The sequence below is a fragment of the Nanorana parkeri genome, unplaced genomic scaffold, assembly GCF_000935625.1.
Source record: "Nanorana parkeri isolate BGI_ZX_2015 unplaced genomic scaffold, ASM93562v1 scaffold504, whole genome shotgun sequence".
Classification (NCBI taxonomy): domain Eukaryota; kingdom Metazoa; phylum Chordata; class Amphibia; order Anura; family Dicroglossidae; genus Nanorana; species Nanorana parkeri.
In genome coordinates this window covers 499,067-512,480 of record NW_017306772.1, presented here as the reverse complement: position 1 = coordinate 512,480, position 13,414 = coordinate 499,067, and the positions used below count along the sequence as shown (strand labels likewise).

Below are 13,414 nucleotides of genomic sequence, written 5' to 3'. Positions count from 1 at the left end.
GTACAAGTGATCTAATTAGATCACTTGTATCAAATTGAGCAGCGGCGATTGTATCTGCCCGCACCCCCCGTCGTAGTTTTCGGTGTCGCCCGCTCTCCTGGAGGCACAACGGCTCAGCCATAGAGCCCGTAGAGCAGACGAAGAACGTCTGCTCTACGGGCTCTCTGTGTGTTCTCTGAGACCGTGGCGCTGTAATCACAGCGCCACCTGTCTCGGCTGTCAGAAACTACACAGAACAGCTGTTCTGTGTTGGAGGGCAGGTTCCATAAAGAGAACCTGTCACCTCCAAACTATCACAGGGGGGATTTAATCCCTAAGTGATAGGAATAACATTAAGTGGAAAAAGAAAATAAAAAAAAATGTAAAAAGGTTATTAAAACAAACTAAAAAAAGAGAAAATATATAAAAATTAAAAAGTAGAAAATAAAGTAAAAAAAATTAAAACCAATCCCGCTACCCATGCAAATAAACACATGCATAGGACATTCTGCATGTGCTTTGAGATTGCCACCGCCATTCCATGGTGGTAGCCAGGCAGCAGAATTCTCTTACACACACACACAATGTGCATTAAAGGGTAAATTCATTTTCCCAGGTAATATGGAAAAATGAAATTACCCGTCACAATCAAGCAGGCCAAATAACATGGAGCAGGCTTCTGTGGCAATCAGGAAACCGGGCGGGATGTCATTACCCGCTGCCCGGCTTCCTGATTACCAGGGAAGCATGCCCCAGTGCATTCCGGCCCGATTGGTGCCGGAACCCACTGGATCACATTACATCACTTCCGCATTACATCACTTCCACATTACATCACTCTCCAGCTTCAGATGCTGGAGAGAAGCTGATGAAGCAGATCTCTGCTTCATCAACTTCTTCAGGGGGGTCCTAGCTGACATTAGGGGTCTTGTAGACCCCTGATGTCTCCATAAAGAGGACCTGTCACCTCTTTTGCTATCACATAGAGGGGTTTCTCAGCCCCCTCTGTGATAGCAATAAAGTTAAGTGAACCAAAAAAAAAATAGGAAAAAAATTTAAAAGTTTCCCCCCAAATTTTTTAAAAGTTACACATAAAAAAGAATTTAAAAAACACGCATGTAAACATGCGTCAGGTGCGCATACCTGCGAAAACGACGATTGCGCCCATTACGTCGCACATGTTACATATCGCTGAATGTCGGAATGAGAGCAATAAGTCTAGGCCCATCAATCACTGATAATACTAAACTGATGAGCTGTAAAAGCTTTTGAAGCGTCGCCTATGGCCAATTTGGGGTATGCTAGTTTTTTGCGATTTCGCGAGTGCGCGCAATATTTAAGCTTGACATGTTTGGTGTCTATTTACCCCGTCTTTTATATTTTACCAAAAAAGTGGGTAATATTAGTTGTTTTATAACATAATGTAAAAAAAAAACGTTTTTTCCCCCAGAATTTTCAGTAATTTCTCCTGAATATAGTAAAAAATAAAACACGTAGTGGTGATTAAATACCACCAAAAGAAAGCTCCATCTCTCCCCAAAAAATTGTATAAATATCATTTCAGTACAGCGTTGCATGACGGAATAAATGTCAGTCAAAGTATCGCAGCGCTGAATACTGAAAAATGGCCTGGCCAGGAAAGGAGTGTAAACACCTGGTCTTCAAGCGGTTAAAGTGTTGCATGTATTTTTAACCCTCCCCTTCCCCCAAAAAAGTAGCCTTATACTCTGACAGCTTTACAAATATGCATATACACTATATTGCCAAGCATTGGGACACCCCTCCAAATCATTGGATTCAGGTGTTCCAATCACCTCCATGGCCACAGGTGTATAAAATCAAGCACCTAGGCATGCAGACTGCTTCTACAAACATTTGTGAAAGAATGGGTCGCTCTCAGGAGCTCAGTGAATTCAAGCGTGGTACCGTGATAGGTTGTCACCTGTGCAATAAGTCCATCCGTGACATTTCCTTGCTACTAAATACTCCACGGTCAACTGTTAGTGGTATTATAACAAAGTCGAAGCAACTGGGAACAACAGCAACTCAGCCACGAAGTGGTAGGCCACATAAAATGACAGAGCGGGGTCAGCGCATGCTGAATCGTGCAGTGCGCAAAATCTGGTGAAATCCCGCGATTGTACGAGAATCGAGCAGTGTGAACTAAGACGTGCGACCGTTTCTACTGTACGGTCGCACGTCTTTTGTCGAGCCAACATGTTCGAAAACGATTCTTGGCGGGCTTCTAGCCTGCTCGCCCGATAGCTGCGGAACGGGCCGATGTGCGCATCCGCACACTGCCCGTTCTGCATTGCCGTCATGGGAAGCCCGCCCCTAAGCGGGGCGGGCTTTCGATGATCACAAGTACGATCTGCCCGTCCAAGGTGGGCAGATAGTACGGGCTTTCAAGAAGCATAAGTCTTGCGATGGTGGTAAGGTGTATGGGCACCTTAAAGGCATCAGCATACCAAGACATTTTGGACAATTTCATGCTCCCAACTTTGTGGGAACAGTTTGGGGATGGCCCCTTCCTGTTCCAACATGACTGCACCAGTGTAAAAAGCAAGGTCCATAAAGACATGGATAAGCGAGTTTGGGGAGGAGGAACTTGACTGGCCTGCACAGAGTCCTGACCTGAACCCGATAGAACACCTTTGGGATGAATTAGAGTGGAGACTGCGAGCCAGGCCTTCTCGTCCAACATCAGTACCTGACCTCACAAATGCGCTTCTGGAAGAATGGTCAAACATTCCCATAGACACACTTCTTAAGCCCCGTTCACATTGAGCGATTTATCGCGCAGCAAATTACCGCGCGATATCGCGCTCCAATGCATTTCAATGGGGCAAAGGGTCCTGCTGTCGCAGGTCGTGTGTCGCTACAGCAGAACCCTTTTTGGAGCGGATTTAGCCGCGATTCAAGCTTGCTCAATGCAAGCTTGAACGCGATATTGCGCGATTTGCATATCGCGCAGTGGGAACAGGGCCTAAACCTTGTGGACGCCTTCCCAGAAGAGTTGAAGCTGTTATAGCTGCAAAGGGTGGGCCAACTCAATATTGAACCCTACAAACTAAGACTGGGATGCCATTAACCACTTGCTGACCGGGGTGTTTACACCCCCTTCCTGTCCAGGCCATTTTTCAGTATTCAGCGCTGCGGTACTTTGACTGACATTTATTCCGTCATGCAACTCTGTACTGAAATGAATTTTATACCATTTTTTGGGGACAGATAGAGCTTTATTTTGGTGGTATTTAATCACCACTGCGGGTTTTATTTTTTTACTATATAATGAAAAAGTACCTAAAATTTTGCCAAAAAACTGTTCTCCCTACATTATGTTATAAAACAATTATTATTACCCAAATGTTTGGCAACATATAAAAGGCGTGGTCACGTCGGGTAAATAGACACCAAACATGTCAAGCTTTAAAATTGCGTGCGCCCACGAACTCGCAAAAACTACGATACCCAAAATTGGCCATAGGCTACGAGTTAAAAAGCTTTTGCCGCTCATCAGTTTAGTATTATCAGTGATTGATGGGCCTAAAATTATTGTTCTCACTGCGACTTTTGCGGCGATATGTTAAATGTGCGGCGTAATGGATCTAATTGTCGTTTCCGCACATAGGCCCAATCGACACATGTTTGCATGTATATGAGGGGGGCGGGGGACTTAAAAAATATTTTTTTTCTTTTTTACCTTTTATATGTGACTTTTTAAATATTTTTTTTAAATATTTTTTTTACTAATTCTTTTAAACCTTTTTTTTTCACTTAGCTTTATTGCTATCACATAGGGGACTAACAAGCCCCCTGTGTGATAGCCATTTTTCAGTATTCAGCGCTGCAGTACTTTGACTGACATTTTTTCCGCCATGCAACGCTGTACTGAAATACATTTTATACCATTTTTTCGATGACACACAGCTTTCTTTTGGTGGTATTTAATCACCACTACGGGTTTTTTTTTTTTTTTTTTTACTGTATAATGAAAAAAGTACTGAAAATCTTGAAAAAAAACCTGTTCTCCCTACGTTATGTTATAAAACATTTATTATTACCTAGTTTTTGGTAAAATATAAAAGACGGGGTTACGTCAGGTAAATAGACACCAAACATGTCAAGCTGAATATTGCGCGCACCCGTTAAATCGCAAAAAACTACCATACTAAAAATTGACCATAGCCGACGCTTTAAAAGCTTTTACCGCTCATCGGTTTAGTGTTATCAGTGATTGATGACCCTAGAATTATTGCTCTCATTTTTTTTTATTGCTTTGATATGTGATTTTTATTTTTTTTTTGTAACTCACATTTTTCTAAACCTTTTTTTTTTTTTCACTGAACATTATTGCTATCACATAGGGAGCAAACAAGCTCCCTATGTGATAGCTAATTTGCAGTGACAGGTCCTCTTTATGGAGACATCAGGGGTCTTTAAGACCCCTAATGTCACCTAGGGACCCCCAGAGAAGCTGATGAAGCAGAGATCTGACACTGAGTGACAGAGAGAGAGTGACAGTTAATGCAGGCAGTGATGTAATATACATCACTGCCTGCATTCAGAAGAGGAGATCAAACGGAGCTCGTGTACTGAGCTCCGTTTGATCTCCGGCCGCAGAGCTGCTGTGCTGGTCCCGGGCTCACACCGGGCATAGCGGAGCTCGGGATCAGCAGCAGCAACAGAGGGGAGGGCCGCACACATATTACAATCGATCGGGTGTAAATCGGGCATCGCTGGCTGTTTACATTGAAAGCTGATTTCCCACTCGTGCTAGCCGCCTAACGGTGGGCACGAGCGGGGCGGGACGCTTAAAAACGCCCACCCGCATTCAAGAAGCCGCTGCCCGGCCGTTTAATTACAACGGCCGGACATCAGGTGGTTAAAAGGAGAACTATGAGGCGAGTGCTTTTCACTCACCTCATAGTTCTAGCCGACCTGTGACAATGAGACTGTCACAGGTCGGCTCAGTAGATCGGGAAGTGACCGAACACATACGGGTGTTCGCTAACTTCACGTTCCTGTGACGGCTCTCTGCCGTGAGCTGTAGCTCGCGATATACTGAGCTTAGGGTGACGGGAGGACGCTATTTTGTGTCCTCCCGTTACCCTAAGGAGAACTATGGGGAAAAGCCCTAACCCTATAGTTCTCCCTTAAAGTTCATGTGCGTGTAAAGGCAGGCGTCCCAATACTTTTGGCAATATAGTTTATATTCAGTAAAAAAAAAAAAAACGCTAAGCCTTTTTTTTAATTTAACCACACAAATGGTAATGACTATTTCTTCTTTATTTTAAACCCACAATGACTCTGTTGCTGTTTGAAAAGCAAAACCTGCAATAGAAGGGGGTTTATACTCCCCTGCCCTGCCACTCATTCTCTGATCTTTGCTTACACACAGAACTATGGCTTCCAGCAGAATCTTTACTTCCAGGTGTATCGGATGTCAGGGCGCCAAGGGACATACCATTGCTGCAGCAGAGGAACAGACAGGCTGCAGGGAGCGCTGTCACAGCCAGCTATCTTGGAAGATCGACTGAGTATAACTTTGATATTTTTTACCCTAGGCGAAAATGAGCACTTAAGCCTTGCAGAGCGGGGGTAGCCCAACTGCAAGGGTTAATCACATTTTTATCCGGAGTTGTACTTTTAAAGGGGGGTGGGGGTAGCCAGTTGACAGCTATGTAGCGGGCTCTTCTATCGCAGGTTGTGTCTCTTACACAGCAAATTATTTACTTTAAATCGTACTGCAGGTACAATGAAGCGTCAGAGCAGAGCTGACTAGTACTTGTGTCCTAGCTCCTATAACGAGCTTCTAGTATAAACAATAATCGCTCAGTGCCCATACCTGCTGCCGGTGGTGGTGGTGGTGGTGGCGCCGACATGTTGTTCAGCCTCTGATTTGAAGAGGGGGCGGGCTTAGTGTTGCTCAGTAACGTAAGAACGCTGCTGTGAACGTTGCCCTCTTCCCAAAATGTTTATGAAGATTCTTTGGAATTAAAGCGTCGTTAAATCCTTATCAACATGTTTTTCTAAAAGCGCCTTTTGCTGTAGAATCATCTGCTTACTGGATGTGTGGGATTCATGCCCTGAACAAAAATGGCCGTCGCCATATTCATGATGAACTCATACCATAGAGTTTTACGGAAATTCTTTTTCGTAAAACTAGAACGATTCTGTATCACTGGCGCCTACTGCTGGTGAGCTGTTAAATCTGAACTCTGAACGCAACTATGCTTTATTATAGTTTTCAGTAGAGGATTGTATCTCTTTGCTTAACTTATATTTCACAAATAGATGTAAGCAGCTTAACCCCTTGCCGTCCACAGCAATTCCTTACATCTGCACACACATAATAAAATCTGCATTTTTGGCTAGAAAACAGCTTAAAACCCCCAACAATTATATATTTTCTGAAAGCAGAGGCCCTGTAGTATAGAAAAATAGTAGCTGCAATTTTTTATGTTGCATGATATTTGTGCAAATGTTCATCAAACCAGTATTTTTAGGATAAAATACACTAAAATTAAATTTAGTGCACAGAAACAGAATGTAATACCCAATTTTTTGGTAAAATATAAAAGATGGGGCCACGTTGGGTAAATAGATACCAAACATGTCAAGCCTTAAAAATTGCATGCTCCCTTGAAACTGCAAAAAACTACAACACCCAAAATTTCCCATAGTCGATGCTTTAAAAGCTTTTACTGCTCATCAGTTTAGTAACAATAATTAATGGCCCTAGAATTATTGCTCTCACTGAGACGATCGCGGTGATATGTAATGTGTGGCGCAATTTTCGTTTTTGCACGTAAACGCACCCGACGTGTGTTTGCGTTGTGTTTGCGTGCCTGTAGGGGGCAGAGCCAGCTGTCACTCACGCAGCTGGGCAGATCCCGACGTCTATACCGCGGCTGTAGCTCGCGGTATACTGAGCTTAGGGTAACGGGAGGACGCTAGTTTGTGTCCTCCCGTTACCCTGAGGAGAACTATGGGGAAAAACACTGACCCCATAGTTCTCCTTTAACAGCGCCGCACCGTACAAACGATCCGGTACCTGTACAGACACCGGATCGCTTGCACATAAACAGCAATTGCCTACTGTTTACAATGATACCAAGAACACGGCTGCAACAGCAGCCATGTTCTTGGTATAACCACTTCAAGCAGATGACGTGTATTTACGTGAACCCACCTGAAGTAGTTAATACCTGTTTTCTAAAGTTAATTTTAGCTATGAATAAAGTGTGTGTGTGTGGGGGGTGGGGGAGGATTAAAACACCTGTCAGGTTTTTATTGCTTTCTATGTGCCCACTGGCGATATTACTGCTCAGTTAATTTTTACGCATTGCTCCCTCGTTGCCAGATGAGCGAGGTGTCATCCTATTGTTGGCAAGTGACACTCTGTAGTGTTTCTGTCAGTGAGGGATAGATGCCTAAGGCTGCATTCAAACCTAGGCTGCATTTAAACCTAGGCGACAGCGTTATTGCTGCACGTTTTTGTGTATTTTTTGCGTGTTTTACGCTCCTACATTAAGTCGCACGTTTTTGCAAGCAGATTGTGACACATTGATGTAAATGGGCAAATGCCCATTTCTATTAACCCCTTCGTGACTGACGACGTACAGTGTACGTCGCCAGCATCGGGGCTGTTTAAACAGACTCCCGGCGACTTTTGCCGCCGGGACTCTGTTTAAACTTGTAGAGCCGACTGTCGGCTTTACAACAGAAGCGATCCTGGCGACTTACCTGTCGCCAGATCGCTTCTGCGTCCCGAAGAAGGGGCCGCCCCCCCCGCCGGACACCCCCGCCGTGCTTCCCGGGCTCCGTTGCCCCTCCTACGGGCCCGGGACCGGCGATCTTTGTGTCCGCGGGGAGCTGGGGAGGAGGTCGACGAACTTCCGTTCATCGATCCCCTCCCCGTTCTATGGGACCGGGAGCGATGCAGATTGCATCACTTCCGGTCCCTGGGCTGTCAGTTCTGGGCTCCTGCAGCCCAGCTATAAGCTATTGAAGTGCGATCTGCACTTCAATAGCTTATTTCCAGTGTAAAGGTGACACTGAGGGTCTTTTGGACCCCCAGCATCACCTTAAAGAGGACCTGTCACCACCATCTGCTATTACATGGGGGGGCTTGCAAGCCCCCCCATGTGATAGCAGTCAAAGTAAAGTAAAAAAAAAAAAAAAAAGTTTTTAAAATTAAAATGAAATAAAATAAATCTAATAATAATAAAAAAAAATTTAAAAGTACCCCGCCCCCGCGAGCACGCGCGTCGCCACGTAAACACGCGTCGGGTGCGCCTACGCATGAAAACGACGAACGCGCTACACATGTTGGGTATCGCCGCGCACGCCGGAGTGAGAGCAATAATTCTAGGGCCAGTATTTTGGGGTATCTCTAAATTGATGACCTGTGGGGGCTTTTAAAGCGTCTTTTATTGACTTTTTGGGGTACTGCAGTTTTTCGCCGTTTCACGGTCGCACGCAATCTGTAAACTGGGCATGTTGGGTATCGTTTTACTCGTTGTAACCTCATCTTTTATATTTCATAAAAAAATGGGTAATTTGTTGTGTTTTGGGGCATTTAATTAAATTTGTCAATAAATTTTGGGGTTTAATAAGGAGTTGCGCTAATATTGCGCAACATAAAAATTTTCAACTACCACCATTTTATTCTATAGGGTCTTGGCATTCAGAAAATATATAATGTTGGGGGGTTTTACGTCATTTTCAGGCCTAAAATGTGGAATATAACATGGGTGCAAAAATGGAAAAAAGGGCCTCAGTCATGAAGGGGTTAAAGTATATAGGGCCAAGAAGCACTTAATCTGCAAAAAAGGAGCATTTTTTTGCAGCAATGGGCGTTTTGCTACAAGCGACATAACGCTTAGATGTAAATATGGCCGTAAAATGAATGGGATTTTGTTTTGAAAATGTTTTGGCCAGAAAAGGCGTTACAAAATGCTAGGTGTGAAAGGAGCCTTAGGCCTCAGCCTTAGGGTTGCTTTACACGTGCGTGTGGGGCTGTTGTGCGATGTGTAGTGGCAGTGAGAAGTGTGTTGTTAAAAGCATCTCAATGTTTACTGTTTTTACCTTTATTTGAAGTGTCACAAAATTACACTCCATTCAAATCCTCGCACAGCAGTGGGTTGCGACGCATTGACATGTGTTGCAATGCATTGTAACAGCACAACAGGCTAGGTATGAACCAGCCCTTCATCCCACCAAAGAGGGAGCAATGCATGGAGACAGGTGAGTATTTTCTCTGCACTTTTTAGCCATCCTGTTGCTAACGAGTATGCGCCAGCGACAGGATCACAAGTTTTGCATGCTTCTTAAGGTGGCCATACACTTTACAACCATCGCAAGACCTTAGTCTTGCGATGGTTGTAAAGTAATTAAAAAAACGTACGATCTTCCCATCTTGGACAGGCAGATCGTACTCTCGATCATCGCATGCCTGCCCCCCTGAGGGGCAGGCTTCCGATGACCGCAATGCTGAACGGGCAGTGTGCGCGTGCGCACACCGGCCCGTTCGGCATTTGTCTTCCGAGCACCGTTCAAACCAGCCGAAAATCGTACGATTTTCGGCTGGTTTTCTAGCGTGCTCCTTAGACAAAAGACGTGCAACCGTACAGTAGAAACGGTCGCACGTCTTCGTTCACACTGTTCGATTCTCATACGATCGCAGGATTTCCCGCGATTCTCGTACGAGAATCGAGCAGTGTATGGGCACCTTTAGGTAGATTTCTGTTCACTTTCTGTGAAAGTTTGGGAAACACTTTGCAATGGGTACACAGACAAGAAAAGGAATGTGATACAGGGTCTAACCCTTCTTCCTCTATCCAAAGCTTTACTTGCTGATTCTATTTAATTACTTTCTTATTTACCCTTTTTTATCTTTTGTTGAATCTCAGTGCTGCTGATCTCTTGCAGCCTCTATGCAGCCACTTCCTGTCTACCTGTATGTTGTTCTCCAGTAACGCTTACATGGAGTTTCTCAGGACGGGTTTCCTTATGGCAACCGCACCGTATCATGGCTATGTAATGTATGTTGAAACGGCCTGCTGTAATGTCAATTGGAAGCGCCTGTGACAGAAGCACAGTTGGGGGACAGAGCATTGCCACCCAGTGGCGTAACAACCGGAGGGGCAGCCGGTGCGTTGGCCCCGGGCGTAAAGCTGAAGGGGAGGCGCCAGCCTACCGGGCAAAAATGGCCCTTTTGGCTAAATGCCAAAAGTGCCATTTTCCTGCCGTTTTGTCTGCGCAGCCGTGATTTCTTTCCTCCCCGCTGGGTGCTGCTCTGTGTCCCAGCGAGGAGGAGAGAAAGTGACAGCCGGCTGAGCGCTGTGGGCGGAGAGTGCTGTGAGTGGCCGGCGTCTCTCCTCCCACACCGCTCAGCCTCCGGCAGAGCAGTGTGGGGGTGGAGACAGCCCACGCTGTCAAGGGAGGCTGAGCTCTCCTCCCTACACTGCTCGCTCAGCCTCCTGTGACAGCGTGTCTCTAAAAGTAAAGTAAAAAATAAAAATATTTAATTAAAAAAATTAATTAATAAACATTTATTAAAACAATTTAAAGGTTTATAAAAAATAAATAAAAATAAAATATTTGCAAAAATTTGAAAAAATTAAAATAAAAAAAAATTCTGCCCCGGGTGCCCATAACGCTGGTTACGCCACTGTTGCCACCCTATGACAGAAAGTCACCGATAGCAGAAGGATCAAATGCAATTTTAATGAAAGCTGCAGATTTAAAATGATTGACAATTACTTTTAAAATTACATTAATACCTTAATATTTATACCTTTTATATTTCTCTCGTTCAATCAATTCCCTCATCAACACTTAACAGCTTGGATGGAGGACTCTTCAACGCTGGCTATTGTACTCTGACAGCTAGCCGGACCCATGGCTACTGAATACCTGAAGAGATACTGTATCTGACTGGCTACAATTACTGTCCAGCCAGCGATTTTCCACTCAGGTCCTTCAACAAAAGTCGATTGAAAATTGACTTCTGTTAAGCTGTATGGTGCCGACAGGGCCACCCACAGCTAAAATGTAGGCATATTCGGCAGGGATCAGCCAAAATTTTAGCTGTGTATGGCCTGCTTTACACAATGTAATAGGCATTTTATTCTTCTTTCATTTGTTTAATTGTGACAGGTTCCCTTTAAACTGCAAAAACCTTATCTGATTTTTAGAAATATATAATCCAACCTATTATAAAATAAATAAAACAACAGAAGTGCGCAGTTAGCTGTCCACCTTTATCACACAGGTACAAGAGTTCTGGACCCAGAGATTATCTAATCTGTATTTTATTTACTTTCTCGCACAGGGCGCCTAAAGGCCTAAGGCCGGCCCTGACTTTCTTGCACCTGAAACTGGCAGTAGAAAACAAGAAAAACAGGTTACGGTTCCTCATTTATGCTGATTTATGTCCTCATTTGCATTTACAGTATATGCATGTGTGTAGGTAGGTGTTTTCCCTGCATTGGTTAAACGAAAGGAGTGACGGGCTGTAGCTATTTTTATCTGAGTTCATCATTCCCACCCTTTTTGTTTTCACCGTTTTTAAATGTGCCAGAAATATTTGCCTTGACACTTCTGACAAAACAACAGGGCTGCACAATCTGTTGCTTGCTATATGTGTTCTTTTTGGTGCATGCTTTCTTTTAATTCAATGGCAAGAAATAAAAGTCTTATTGGTGACAAGGCTGAGCTTGTAATACCTAGCTAGCAATATAATTGGGTGTCCTGTTGTTCGCTTGCATTGTTTTTGCTCTTTTTAGGTAGCAATTGTACACTAGATCCTTTGTAATTACAAAATGGGAAGAGCTTAGAGCTGTCCTGCCTTCTGTCAAGATCTGAGGAGATAATGATGTCTTACTTCTAATTAAAGGATAGATCAAAAGTGCAGGATTTATTATAAATGATTAGTCGACCATAAAATATATTCACCGGTGCCCAGTGTAAATTAGATGAGACAATCAATTCATCTATTCCACTGCCCACTGGAATTCATTAATCAATACCTTGTCTTATCCTTAAAAGAGAACTATGGGGTAAGTGTTTTTCCCCACAATTCTCTTTAGGGTCATGGGAGGACATATACTAGCGCCCCGTCACCCAAATCTCAGTATATAGCGAGCTACAGCTCCCATTATACTGAGACCACAGCAGCCGGGACGGATCCCAACATTCTGCCTCTTCCTGGATACTTTTGCCAATGACAGATGTTTTAACCTCTCAGTGGCCTGTCCCCAGTAAATGTGATAGCCCCTCAATGCTCATTCCTCAGCCCATGTGCATTATATCCTCAGTGCTCAGTCCCTAAGTATGCATGTTAACTTCTCAGCACCACGTGCCTAGCTCATACAGGTGAACCCCTCAGCACTCGGTACCCAATGTATGTGCTTTAAGCTCTCAATACCTATTCTTCTGCTTATAATAATAATCTCTCAGCTGCCAGTACCTACTGCAGTGTAATTACCCTTCTGTGTCCAGCTGATGCATTAAAAACAAAAGCAGGGCAGGTCGCATAACACAATCTAATATGCAGACCAAAAAGTTACTTCAGACCTTTTGTAGAAAAGTATAAATTCGTTTATTGAATCATATATAGTTTATGCATGAAAATGATTATTGCACCAAATCCCAACACCAAATTTTAAAAAATTTGACAACGTTGTCCAATCATGCATTACCATTCACACACTCCTGAACGGGTGATCTAAAGAACTACTGCTCGGGATATTTTCAATATATCCAGGGGTTAACTTTCATGAATATTGAACTCGCTGCTGCCCAGTGAGTTGTTGATTTGTGTAGATCCAACTGTGTTTGCATAGGCTATTTGTAGATCTTCAGCCGATCAATTGTGGATATTATGCAGCAGGTATCTTAGATTGATCTGTGGGCTGTATATGTCAAGTTCATGGAAAGTCCCTGGTATGAACACCTGAATGCGTTTTTTCTTTGAAATGTCGTTATGTCGATCATCCAGTGTGGAAAACATAAGTAAATCCTAAACACAGAAAGTCCATTGATCCTTATTATTTTGATTGAAACATCAACTCATAACTCTAAATTGATTGATCAGTCCGATCTGCTTAAGGACGGGGTGAAATAATCGTCAGGGTGTTCAATCAAATGGTTTAGAGCAGTGGTTCTCAACTCATGGGTCGCGACCCAAAAGTGGGTCGCGACACCTTCTGCAGTGGGTCGCGGCGTCCTTCCTGCAAAGAGCGGCCCATGTTCAGGAGGGAGACATAGAGGGGTGATTTGTGCGAGCCAGCCTGTGGGAACTATATATTGAAAACTGCTCCCTCTCATACACCCCTGGGAAGAGAGAGAGAGTGTGTGTGTGTTTTGCTGGGACTTGTAGCCCTGCATAGCTGGTGGTAATCTGCATTGCTATATGATGATTATA

At 43.9% G+C, this 13,414-nt stretch overlaps 1 protein-coding gene across 2 annotated transcripts in view; it reads right to left on the bottom strand.

The window, feature by feature from the left end:
• INIP (INTS3 and NABP interacting protein) overlaps nt 1–5,874 on the bottom strand; it is a 44,846-nt gene extending 38,972 nt beyond the window's left edge. For both annotated transcript variants that reach the window (XM_018561152.1, XM_018561151.1), the window contains exon 1: nt 5,828–5,874. In XM_018561152.1, the coding sequence (XP_018416654.1) occupies nt 5,828–5,864 (37 nt within the window). In that variant the 5' untranslated portion in view covers nt 5,865–5,874. The remainder of the gene's footprint in view (nt 1–5,827) is intronic.
• Nucleotides 5,875–13,414: the final 7,540 nt, after the last annotated feature.